Below are 12,677 nucleotides of genomic sequence, written 5' to 3' on the forward strand. Positions count from 1 at the left end.
AGCCCCGTGTCGGGCTCAGTGCTGACAGCTCAGAGCCTGGATCCTGCTTCAGATTCTGTGTCTCCCTCTCTGCCCCTCCCCTGCTCTCTCTCTCTCAAAAATAAGTAAACATTAAAAATTTAAATTAATTAATTAATTAAAAATGGGTGAATGCTAAGGAAGGAAGGAAGGAAGGAAGGAAGGAAGGAAGGAAGGAAGGAAGGAAGGAAAAAAAAAAAAAAAAAAACCTCAGCCCAGGCTAGGATGCTTAGTGGATTCCCTGCAGCCTAGAGCAGGGATGGGGGAGGGGGGTGGTCCACAGAGACTGAAAAGGCTTTCCTGTCCACAGCCCCCTTGTCTCCACAGCAGACAGGTACCATATAAGCCACTGATAGAAGCCCTTGGAATAAATGTCAACCCTGGCAAGAAAGGGAAGGGGTGGCTCCTTAGGAGGTACTTGGTTTGCCTGCTTGAGAGTCATATTGGCTGGTTTAATTTAAAAAACCTTGCCAGGAAAACAAAACAAAACAAAACAAAACAAACAAAAAACAGGCCTCAATGCATTTAGGAAAGAGTGGCAGACTTTTCTCCAGAGTTTCACATTCTGAAGTATTCTTGAGGGCATGATGTGGATAGAGACCCAAAGGGACCCAAAATAGGTCTGTTCCCCTCCCCCCCACCTCCTCCCTCGGATTCCTTTTCACCACTGGCTCCCCTCAGGCCATATTGCCAATTAGCATCTCCTGCAGATGGCTGGTCCTTTCTAGCTAAGCTGGGAGCTCTCTCTGTAATGGCCAGAGGTGCTTCAATCGTTGAGAGATAACGCTTTTAAAGCCAGGCTAGTGCTTCGGCTTTGCTGTTTATTGGCTTTCTGTGACTATGCATGGTCAAGACAAGTCAGATATTTATCATGTCAGGCTAGAACAAATACATGGACAGGTGTACACTTTATACTCAGGCATACTTTCTACTCAGGTATAAAATTTCAGAGCAAGCTAAGTTAGCCTATATTGATAATAGGGGTCATAAAAGGTATCCCAAACCAATACATGCCAGTTTGACGATGTTGTCTAAAATATCTTAGCCCAGGGGTGCCTGGGTGGCTCAGTCGGTTAAGCGTCTGACTTGACTTCCTCTCAGGTCATGATTTCACAGTTTGTGAATTTGAGCACCGCGCGTCGGGCTCTGTGCTGACAGCTCAGTCTGCACAGAGCCTGGAGCCTGCTTTGGATTCTGTGTCTCCCTCTCTCTCTGCCCCTCCCATGCTCACACTCTGTCTCTCTCTCAAAAATAAATAAATGTGAAAAAAATTTTTTAAAGAATTAATAATTCTCTGATCTTGTCTCCAAATTGTTGGCATAGAAAAACACCTGCAAGTATGTTGCAATTGGTAAAACACCATGTGGCCATTTCCGTGTGTTTATGTACTGTCTGTGGCTGCTTTCATGCTGCAACAACAGAGCTGAGTAGTTGTGACAGAGACTGTATGGCCTGCAAAGCCTGAAATACTTACTATCTGGCTCTTTCCGGTAAAAGTCGGCCAACCCCTGCTCTGGGTCATCCCATTCACTTTATAGACAAACAGTCTAAGGCCTGGTTGAAAAGCAAAGTGACTTTGTAGCACTTTGTATAAAGCTCGTTTTATTACAATTACTCTTGCCTAGCCTGTCCTTTCTACTGGAAGGGACACAATCTTTTTCCCACACTGCTTTTCATCTAAGTGCTTAATAATAAAGGTTTGTTGAATGGCATTGACTTGCCCAGGGCAACGGGGAGAGTCTGCAGTGTAGCCTGGATTAAAATCCAAAAGTACAGCTTCAGGAATCAGTGGTAAGAACCACCAACTCGCTGTGAAACTAGCTGAGTTAAATATCTGCTGGGGGCCTCACTTTCCTCTACACTGGAGTCCCTGAACTGTTAGGATTTCCTGAGGAAACCAAACCAAATACTTACGGATCTCCTGCTAGAGACAAGACCCTGGGAGCACCTCTTTGGGAGATGCAAAGACTGTTTCCTGTTCAGAGGCAATGATGAGCTTGATGCTGTAGCCACCCCCTCTACCCCTCACCCCAGGCTGCTAACGGAGGCAGGGGGAGGCCCAGGTGTCTTTCCTATTCTTATTTCTCTCCAAAAGGAGCTGGCTCACACTGCCCTCCACTTCTCTTCCTGCTGCTTAGACTTCCGGAGCACCTGTGGCTCTGACCTGGCCTACCCCGCCTCTCCTTGGCTCCCTACCACCCTGTCTGGGTATGCCCCACTTCTCTCTGACTTCTTCACTTTGGGCCATGGCAGACTGAATAAGCCCGGTTTCCCTGGATGCCTGCTTTCCAGAGGTGATGCTCAGAGAGGAACCATTAGTCGGGGAGAGGTGTGCGTCAGTATGTCAACATTAGTGAGAGAGCAAGGCACGTTCATTTTCATGTTAAAGTCAAACAGTTCACAGGGGAAAACTGCAAAAACAAATGCCAACACAGTTTACTAGATCAACAATTGGATTTTCGAGAATTGTTGCATGAATTCAAAACCGAATAGCTCACCCTCAGTCTATCAGTGAAGTGCAGGATAATTTATCTCCCTCTGACCAAATCACAGGTCTTGGCCAGCCAAACATAGACATAAAGGTAGAAGCAAAGACAAAGACAGTTCTCTCTATATATCTATCTATCTACCTCTATCTCTATCTCTAGAAGCATCCAACTTCTGCTCAGGTCATGATCTCACAGTTCATGAGTTCAAGCTGCATCGGGCTCCCTGCTCTCAGCACAGAGCCTGTTTTGGACCCTCTGCCCCTCCCCTTCCCACACTATCTCTCTTTCAAAAATAAATAAACATTAAAAAAAATTTTTTTAAAGAATGCTCTATCTCTCTTGCTATTAGAAACTTGAGGTGAAATTCAAATCCAGATGCTTTAAAAACCATGTCAAAATAGCTATAGTTCTTGTTACTTGTACTAATTTTCAGTGAGGAGTTGTTAGTGCTGGAAAGTACTAACTGTAGGTTTTTATTTTATTTCATTTTTTAAAAGATTTTATTTTTAAGCACTCAACATGGGACTGGAACTCACAACCCCAAGACCAAGAATCGCATACTCTACTGGCCAAGCCCACCAGGCTAGGTTTTTAATTTTTTAAAAAATTTGTTTGAATGTTTATTTATTTTTGAGAGAGAGAGAGAGACAGAGCACGAGCAGGCAAGGGGCAGAGAGAGGCAGACACAGAATCAGAAGCAGGCTCCAGACTTTGAGCTATCAGCACAGAGCCTGACATGGGGCTTGAACTCACAAACTGTGAGATCATGATCCGAGCCAAAGTCAGATACTTAACCGACTGAGCCACCCAGGCGGGGTGCCTGGGTTTTTAACTTTAAATAAATATAAATTTACTTTTAATGATAACCCGTAATTCAACCTGTTTTTTTTAAATAACACTGTCAATTAAAATTCATGCTGGATTTGTTTCAACAGATAAGAACAGAGCTGTAACCGGCACCACTCTTGGTGGTTGGCAAAGACCTGCTACTATTGCCCTTGAAGAATCTCTTTAAGTAGATTACAAATTCTCCTTTAAAATCATGATTATGTTTCACTGTTTGATAAGCTTTCCTTTGATGGTCTAGCCCTGGAAAAATGGAAAACTCAGAATTTGGAGACTTGAAATAAAAACAGCACTGAGGGGCGCCTGGGTGGCTCAGTCTGTTAAGCGTCCAGCTTCGGCTCAGGTCATGATCTCATGGTTGGTGAGTTCAAGCCCCTCGTCGGGCTCTGTGCTGACAGCTCAGAGCCTGGAGCCCGATTCAGATTCTGTGTCTCCCTCTCTCTCTGTCCCTCCCCCGCTCATGCTCTGTCTCCCTCTCTCTCAAAAATAAATAAAACATTAAAAATTAAAAACAAAAAACAAAAAACAGGGATGCCTGGGTGGCTCGGTCGGTTAAGCATCTGACTTCAGCTCAGGTCACGATCTCACGGTTTGTGAGTTCAAGCCCTGCATCAGGCTGTGCTGACAGCTCAGAGCCTGGAGCCTGCTTCAGATTCTGTGTCTCCCTCTCTCTCTGTCCCTTCCCCGCTCACACTCTGTCTCCCTCTCTCTCAAAAATAAATAAACATTAAAAAAAAATTAAAAAAACAGAATTACTGATAAGAATTAGGAGGCAAGTCAGAGGCATTTTGAAAATGGCTGGCCTGTGTGTACCAAGGCATTAGATGCTTTTCTCAGGGGAGACTACCAGGCTTATGGTCACCCTCAGCAAGATGCGCCCTGAGGACCTCACTAGGAGGGAGGCTGCTGTTTCTTCATATTAAATTATGTAATGCTCTGAGCCTCCCTTTCTTTTTTAAGCCTCTGGCTTCATGGAGTAGTAGCCTAATAGAAAATAGCACTGAATGGGGAGTTAGATCCTGGATTCTCATGCCAGTTCTGACACCTGCTAGCTGTACAACCTTGGGTAGGACATTCTCCTTTGGAGTCATCTGCAGATACGGCAATTGGAGCTTGGTTGACCAGACCGGACAAAAAAAACCACGATGCGGGGCCTGCCAGAACTGAACTCACTTGGACAATGGTTGTCAGATAGGACCTTTTGGTGGCCAGTTGGACTCTGTCATTTCCCCCAGAGAAGGGAAGGGACCCATCCAAGGTCACACAGTTAGTTAGAGGCAGAATCAGAATAGAACCCAGATTTCCTGACTCGTAGTTCTGTGTTCTGTCCAGAACACCGCATCATCTCAAAAATCCTAGAGGAAGTAGATTTTCTCTTCCTTTCATCATAGATCTCCCAGACATGCTGCTAAATGTGGTCTCCATCCTGCCCACTCATCAAAACTGCTCTGGATTAAGTAGCTAAGTCCTTCCACTCTTTGCACACAAAATTATGTTCACACCAGTGGTTTGTCTGAGACCTGAAAGAGGCAGGCTGAGAGTCGACCTTTGCCCAAACTCACTGTTTAGGAGCAAGAAAGAAACGAGATCTGTGTTCCCTAGCGTATCTCACTTTGGAGTCAAGGAACAAAAACTCTGAGATGAATCTGCAGAAATCTCTTCCCCAGTCTAATCTCATCTTCCAGGTTATTGAAGCATGCAGTGAACTTAGAGGGAGGGTCCCTCATGGGGGCAAAGAAATTCTTAAAAAGGAAGTTGAGGGTCAAGAGAAAGCCTTAGGGTTAGAGCCTCTGATATCTGGTCTCCACTCAACACGCAGAGAGGGCTCTGCACGCAGGGCTAGCCTATCATGGATGAGTGGAGCTCTCATCTTCTCCAATATATCAAAAACACAACAAAACCCAAAAACCTCCCCCTGCCAGACCCCATCCCAGCCACTAGCCCCTCCACATCTGGAATGTGAACAAACAAGATTAAGTGAAAGTGAAGGTGCTAGACAAGCCCTCAACACCATGGACAGGGAAGAGATTATCATTTTCGCCTGCCTGATATCTTCCTTGGATATTCTCCAAAGCCCAGCTCAAATGCCATTTCCAAAGACCCAGTCAGACCAGCCCAAGTTCAAATCCTGGCTCCACTGCCTATTTGCTGTGTGACCTTGAACAGTGGTTTGACTTGATTAGGCCTCGATTTCTTCCCCTACCAATGATAGATCATGATAATAACCACTGGGTGATTGGGGGCTGAGCCAAAGTCACTCTTGCAAAGGTCCCAGCATAGTGCCTAGAAAAGAATAGGACTTTAAATGTTGAATGAATAGCAAAGGGAACCAAAGCACTCATCTCTTGAGGTCTGACCCAGCACTTTCCCCTTTAGTCACTGGCTTCTCCCCCCTTTTTGCCCCAAAGGGGCTGCAGAAGCTTGAACCATCCTGTCCTTACCTTGCTGAGGTCCCCCAAGGCCATGACCTTGGCCACTGGCCTCCTGCTGAGCTGCTCCTTCACCCATATCTCTAGTTGTTTATTCCACTTCATGGTGAACACATAGAAGGCATAGGCCAGCAGCAGCAGCAGGCTTTCCCACCAGGCAATGAGGCTGTCCAGGAAGAAGAGAATGAGCATCATCAGGTCAAGGATGTAAAAGGAGACGTCACGGAACAAGGGCCACCACGTGAGATTGAGGATCTCCCGGGAGAAGAGGGCACAGGTGCCGATGACAAAGAGGATGTTGAACACAGCAGAGCCCACGATGGTACCAATGCCCACATTGCTGTGGGAGATGAAGACGCCAATGAGGGAGGTGAAGAGCTCGGGGGCAGAGCCTCCAGCAGCCATGAAGGTGGCACCTGCCACATCATCAGAGATCTGTAGCTTATCTGTGATGACACCCAGGGCTGGGACGAAGTACTCATCACACACGATGGCCAAGGCCACAAACACGTACATCATGCCAAAGATGTGCAGCACCACCCAGCCCTGTCGCCGCTCCTCTATGCTGAACAAGTCTGGGGGGTACTCTGCCTTGGAGTGAAGGTCTGGCCAGCCAGGGGGCAGCTCTGAGGGACCGGAACTGGGTGCCTCTGGGATCGCAGCTGTTGTCAGGTTGGGGGAGGAAGCAGGGGGCACAGCCGGGGCTGCCTCCACAAAAACACAGTGATGCACATGGATCTTTGGATTCACCCTGACCTTGGAGGTTGATGAGGTCCCGGGTGCTATGGAAGGTTTCTTTGCCAGCCCCCTGTAGGTGGCTGAGGATATTCCCATGGTCAATGCACTGGTCCTAGACAAAGGATCACTAACACTCCAGGTAGCAGTAGAGGCTTTGATTTCCTTTGGGCTACTGCCTGTCATGGTGCTTATCATCACTTGCCCCTCAGAGATGGCTGTGGTGCGCTCAAGGACCGTTCCCAGAGAAGTTGTCAGCCTGTTCTTTCCCACTAACCCCCGCGGCTTGGTCGGGCTCTTGCTGTCCACTGTTCTGGGGGTAGTCACAGTGTTCTTTTCCGTTATACTCCTTGGAGAAGTCAAGATGTTTGTTTCTATACCACTTATCTGGAAAGTTGGGGTGTTAATTATTCCCTTGAGAGTAGCTGGGGTGGTTTCCTCCACCATTCTCTTAGAGGGGTTAGTCTCCAATATTTTGGTGGTTGTCATAGTTTCACTGTCTTTCACTGTTGTTCTGGGGGTGACCCCATGTCTCCTTGTCATTGTCATGAGTGTGGATGGGGCATAATTGCCTACTAGTCTACCAAGTGGAGATGGGGTGTATTTCTTCACCTTTCCCTTGGCTTGAATTGGATTGTAGCTCTGCATTTCTCCCCTGGGTGGTGGCGTTGGGGTGTAATTCTTCACTGTTGGTCTGTTTGAAGTTGGGGTGTAGTGACTCAGTACTCCACTGGGTATGGTTGTGCTGTCTGCCTTCACTCTTTCTATGTCTCCTGCTGTGTACTTAATCTTGGGTATTGTTGGAGTGATGTTGGCTGTTCTTCTGGGTGGATTGTGTGTATTCTTCATTGTTATCCCAGGTGTTGCTTCACGAACCCTGCCCACCGTGGCTTGGGGCACCGTGGCTTGGGGCACCTCCATTTCAGAGCTAGCTCTTGGAGGGTCACTGCTCACCATCATCATCTCATTGTCAGGGAGGTCACGGCTGGCCAGTTTTACAGAATGTTGGGAGGAGACTGTTGCCCACAATGAGGGGAGGCCCCGGGGGCTCCTCAGGTGCTGGTAGGTGGAACCGATGACCAACATTCCCAACAGGAAGAGGAGGCGACTCCAATGAAGCCGCTTTGGCCGGAGTAACCGCCTCTCCCGTGCCCCCATTCTGATCAATTTCCCCATGATGGCCAGCTATGCCTGGCTACGGAAGGCCTTTCATTCTGTCCAGGGCAAGAGGGGGTCTGTTCTGGGATTCAGGTTGGTGATCAGTGAAGAATTCTCCATGAAGCCCAGCCAGGGGGTATCCACAAACCTGCAGGGGAAAAAAGAAGAGGTTATTTGTCCCTTACGAGGAGAGCTGAGAACCATCAAACCATCATCTAGAAGAGTGGACCTTTGTGCTAGGAGGCAGTTGTTTCTGCTGGAACAAAAGTACCCCTGCCGCCTGTTCCCAGAGAAAAATGCCTGCTCTTGGGAAAAGCATTAGAAGTCCTCTGTGTAGACATGCCAGCAACCAGGTTCCTGAGCTGGGACTACCTAATCCTCTTTGGGATCCCCGCAAGAGGTCTGCCAGTATCCCCCAAGTCCAAGCCTGACATACTGGGAGCTCAGTCATCCATAGTTGGTGCCCCAGGCCACAGATCTCACCTTGTCAAAGGCAGAGGAAGGGAATGATCTTAAGCTTCAGACAAAAACAGGCAGCAGTGGAAGGCAGCGCTGGGAACTCAAGTCTCTGTGTTGGTGATTTTTTGTTTTCTGGTTTTGGACTGACTTAAAACAATTCCACCATATCATCCAGAGAGGACAAAATCTAATGCCATAGAGCTTCCCAGACAGTGTGGTGTGGTGGGAAGAACACGGAGAATGGAGTCAAAGGCCTGGATTTCCAGCTCAGCTGCTTACTGGGTGTGCCTCCCTGGACAGGCCGAACCTCATTGCCTCCCCTTTGAAATAAGCATGATAATGTATATGTTGATTATGCAAAGAGGGTCCCTGGAAGGACACGTGGAGAGAGGAAACTGAGGTCAGGGGTCTGAGGAAGACTTACTTTTCAGTATATCCTTTTTTAAAAAATGTCTATTTTTATTTATTTTTGAGAGAGAGAGAGGGAGTAGGGGAGGGGCAGAGAGAGAGGGAGATGCAGAATCTGAAGCAGGCTCCAGGCTCTGAGCTGTCAGCACAGAGCCTGACGTGGGGCTCAAACCCACGGACCGTGAGATCACCATCTGAGCCAAAGTCGGACGCTTAACCGACTGAGCCACCCAGGCGCCCCACTTTTCAGTATATCATAATGTTCAGATTAACTGTTTAACCTTTTTATCCTGTGCCATTTAATTGTATTTTTTTAAGTTTATTTATTATTTTGAGAGAGACCGGGGAGGAGTAGACAGAAAGGGAGAGAGAGAAAATCACAAGCAGGCCCTGCACTGTCAGTGCAAAGCCTGACGCAGGGCTTGAACTCACGACACCATGAGATCGTGACCTGAGCCAAAACCACAGGTCCAACCACAGGTTGGACGCTTAACTGACTGAGCCACCCAGGCGTCACTATGGTATTTTAAACTTAAATTTAACAGGGGCGCCTGGGTGGCGCAGTCGGTTAAGCGTCCGACTTCAGCCAGGTCACGATCTCGCGGTCCGTGAGTTCGAGCCCCGCGTCAGGCTCTGGGCTGATGGCTCGGAGCCTGGAGCCTGTTTCCGATTCTGTGTCTCCCTCTCTCTCTGCCCCTCCCCCGTTCATGCTCTGTCTCTCTCTGTCCCAAAAATAAATAAAAAACGTTGAAAAAAAAATTAAAAAAAAAATTAACAGAAATAACAATAGTAATAACAATATCTATCCATGTAAATACTAATAACAATACCTATGTCACAGGAATGTTGAGAGTAAAAACACATAAGGTCTACAAAAAGCATTGTAGAGAGTCAAGTGCTACGTAAGGGTTAATTTTATATAAAGGGTTAATTTTATGTAAAATTTTAATTTTCTAATCTTATACAAAGGTTTAATTTATATTCTTCAGGAGGGAAGAAGAACGTGAAGGGCCCTCATAAAATCCTCAATTTATAAAGAACTAAATATTCATTAAATCTCTCTTTAGTGTCCACAGATTATTATAACACAATAGCTAGAAATGGTTGTTTGCATATAAAGTAATATATTAGAAGACTCTAATATATTAGAGTCTAGACTAATAGACTCTTAGGACATTAAAGGTAGACTCTTAGGATGTTAAAGACTCTTTAGGACTCTTAGGACATTAAAGGTAGAAGGAATTGCAGACACTGCTTAGTGCAGCTCCCCATTTGAGACATGAAGAAACCGAGTTCCCGAGAAGAGATGTGACTCTCAATATGACACAGCTAGTACGTAGCAGAGCAGGTGAGCCTTCTAATGCCCCATTCTTTCCAGCATACCATGCTAACTAGAGACGCAAATGCATTTATCTTTTTTTTTTTTTAATTTTTAATGCTTATTTATTTTTGACAGAGAGAGACAGAGAGAGAGAGAGAGACAGAGCATGAGGGGGGCGGGGGAGGGGGGCAGAGAGAGAGGGAGAGACAGAATCCGAAGCAGGCTCCAGGCTCCAAGCTGTCGGCACAGAGCCTTATGCGGGGCTTGAACTCACAGACCGCGAGATCATGACCTGAGCCGAAGTCGGACGCTCAGCCGACTGAGCCACCCAGGCGCCCCATCAAATGCATTTATCTTAAAAACCAAAACAGGGGGCGCCTGGGTGGCTCAGTCGGTTAAATGTCCGACTACGGCTCAGGTCAGGATCTCATGGTTCCTGAGTTCGAATCCTGCATCGGGCTCACTGCTGTCAGCGAGCTTCGGATCCTCTGTCCCCCTCTCTCTCCCTCTCCCTCCCCATTCCCTCTCTGTTTCGCCAAAATAAACATTAAAAAACAAAACAAAAAAGGAGCAAGCTAAAGGAGAAGTACAGAATAATGAATTTCCTTCTCTGTCCTTGATTCCTGTAACTGTATTTCCACCATCTCCCTGCAGCCGCCCTGTCCCTTGCCAGAAGCTCAACTCCGTAGCAACCCGCTTGACTCTCCTCAAGACCTTTGGAGGGTCTTCCTATTCCTGGTGTGCCTGTGTTGTGTAACAGAGCTGAGCTGGCACCCCAGCTGATCCCTCCTACCTAAGCACATCATTTACCTTCAAACCTGGACATCTGAGTGTCTTCTCAGTTCTGGAAACTCGTCAGAACCCAGGGTCTCAAAGAGTGAGTCTGAAGCTGGACAGCAGGGCACACCCCATTCTCCTGTCCCCAGCTCCCCTATGGAATCCTAATTGAAAGCAGGGTCGGGTGTGAAGGGCATCTCAGGGAAAGAATATCCGATCCCTGCTAATACCCACCTCTAAGAAGCTTATCAAGGCATTGTACAAGTTCTGGGTCCCAGTGCCTCTGCCAGAGCCTGAGAGGGTGGACCTTTCACCCGGGAAAGAGATGGGCTCTCTAGTGGCCCCCTGCAGTCAACAGGGAACCGGGGGAAACTTCTCAAACTTGGCTCTAAGCTCTAGCAATGAGAGATGGTGCAAGGTTCCCAGGCTTAGTGTGAGGAAAGATCTGGAAAGATTCAGAAGGCACTCTGAGGTAACCAAGAGAAAGTACCTGGGGCTTAAGAGATCAGAAGACCTCAGTTAACACCAGGCTCTGTTACTGTGAGTCTAAATGTAACATAAATGTGGAGATAATACCCCTTCTATCTATTTGTAGGGTGGATGTGACAATCAAAACTAAAAATTAGGGAGTATCTGCTCAATTTCACTGTGAACCTAAGACTGCTCTAAGAAATAAAGTTTATTTAAAAATATGAGAGGGGTCCCTGGGTGGCTTAGTCGGTTAAGCATCCGGCTTAGGCTCCAGTCATGATCTCACAGTTCATGGGTTCAAGCACTGAGTCCGGCTCTGGGCTGACAGTGAGGAGCCTGCTTGGGATTCTCTCTCTCTCTCTCTCTCTCTCTCTCTCTCTCTCTCTCAATAAATAAATAAATAAATAAACTTTTAAAATAAGGTAAAATATGAGAGAATGTGGGGAAAATACTTCAAACTACCTTAAAGTATTTCACACATAAAAAATATTTTATTAGGCCAGAGGGAAATCCTTGGCGGAGAGGGCACTGACAGAACTCCCCAGAACAAGCTGGGACATCCCAAGATACCCGAGGAATTATGCCTCCAGCTCATGGCTGGAGCTGCTGGAGTGAAGGTGGGGTGAAGCAATGGGGACTTATGACCCTACCCATTGACCTGGAAGCCATTTTAATCATTCACCTAGCTTTGCTGGATTGCTGATTGCGCCTTTCTCCCCTCCCTGTTTCCCCCAGGGACTAGAGAGCATGCAGTTTTGATTGTTCTCATCTGAAAAAGCAGGTAATCCCTCACAGCCTCACCCCTGCCCTACTTTATCCAGAGTGGCCTGTCAAAGTCAGAAGGTAGCCAGCTCCCCCTGCTGAAACACACAGGGGTGCCTGCCCCCTGTGGAAGCAGAGAGATGGGGGCTGACCTCTGCAAGTTAGCACATCCTTGCCTTCAGGCTGCTGCAACCAGCCCCAGATCTAGTTACTTCTCCTCCCACACCAGCTCACAGTCTCCATGTGGCCTGGAAAGATGAACAAAGGAACCAATTCACAGGTGGAATTTTGAAAGATCTTTTTTTTTTTTCTAGATTAATTCCTCTATTTTTTACAATGTTATTTGTGCCATACAGAAAATTCAAAAAAGCAAATTCCCAGAAAAGGAATTCCTTTTCTCATATGCTTTATTTATTTATTTTTTTTTTGAGAGAGAGAGAGACAGAGAGAGAGCGAGCGCAGGGGAGAGGGGCGGAGGGAGAGAGAGAGACAGAGAGAGAGACAGAGAGAGAGAATCTTAAGCAAGCTCCACGCTCAGCCTGGAGCCCTACACGGTGCTTGATCACACGACCTTGTGATCATGACCTGAGCAGAAATCAAGAGTCAGCGGGTCTACCAAATGAGCCACCCAGGCGCCCCAATTTTTCTCATATACTTATAACTAACTGTTGCCAAGGAGTTCTTTCTAGTGTCCAACCTAAATCTCACCTGCTGGGGGTGAATCTGGTTCCTTCTGTCTTGTTCTCATGGGGTTATGGCATATTTTGAAATTCACCAGGCTGTAGAAAAGTTTGCTGCTCAACC

The 12,677-nt window shown here is 47.0% G+C and overlaps 1 protein-coding gene across 1 annotated transcript in view; it reads right to left on the reverse strand.

Annotated features, from left to right (window-relative positions):
- The window catches only part of SLC24A1 (solute carrier family 24 member 1), a 28,160-nt gene extending 19,645 nt beyond the window's left edge, over positions 1-8,515 (reverse strand). Inside the window, exon 1 of the mRNA XM_042988608.1 lies at positions 5,795-8,515. Within this exon, the coding sequence (XP_042844542.1) occupies positions 5,795-7,693 (1,899 nt within the window). The 5' untranslated portion in view covers positions 7,694-8,515. The remainder of the gene's footprint in view (positions 1-5,794) is intronic.
- Between the last annotated feature and the right edge of the window lie 4,162 nt (positions 8,516-12,677).

Source organism: Panthera tigris, chromosome B3 (assembly GCF_018350195.1).
Source record: "Panthera tigris isolate Pti1 chromosome B3, P.tigris_Pti1_mat1.1, whole genome shotgun sequence".
NCBI classification, from domain to species: domain Eukaryota; kingdom Metazoa; phylum Chordata; class Mammalia; order Carnivora; family Felidae; genus Panthera; species Panthera tigris.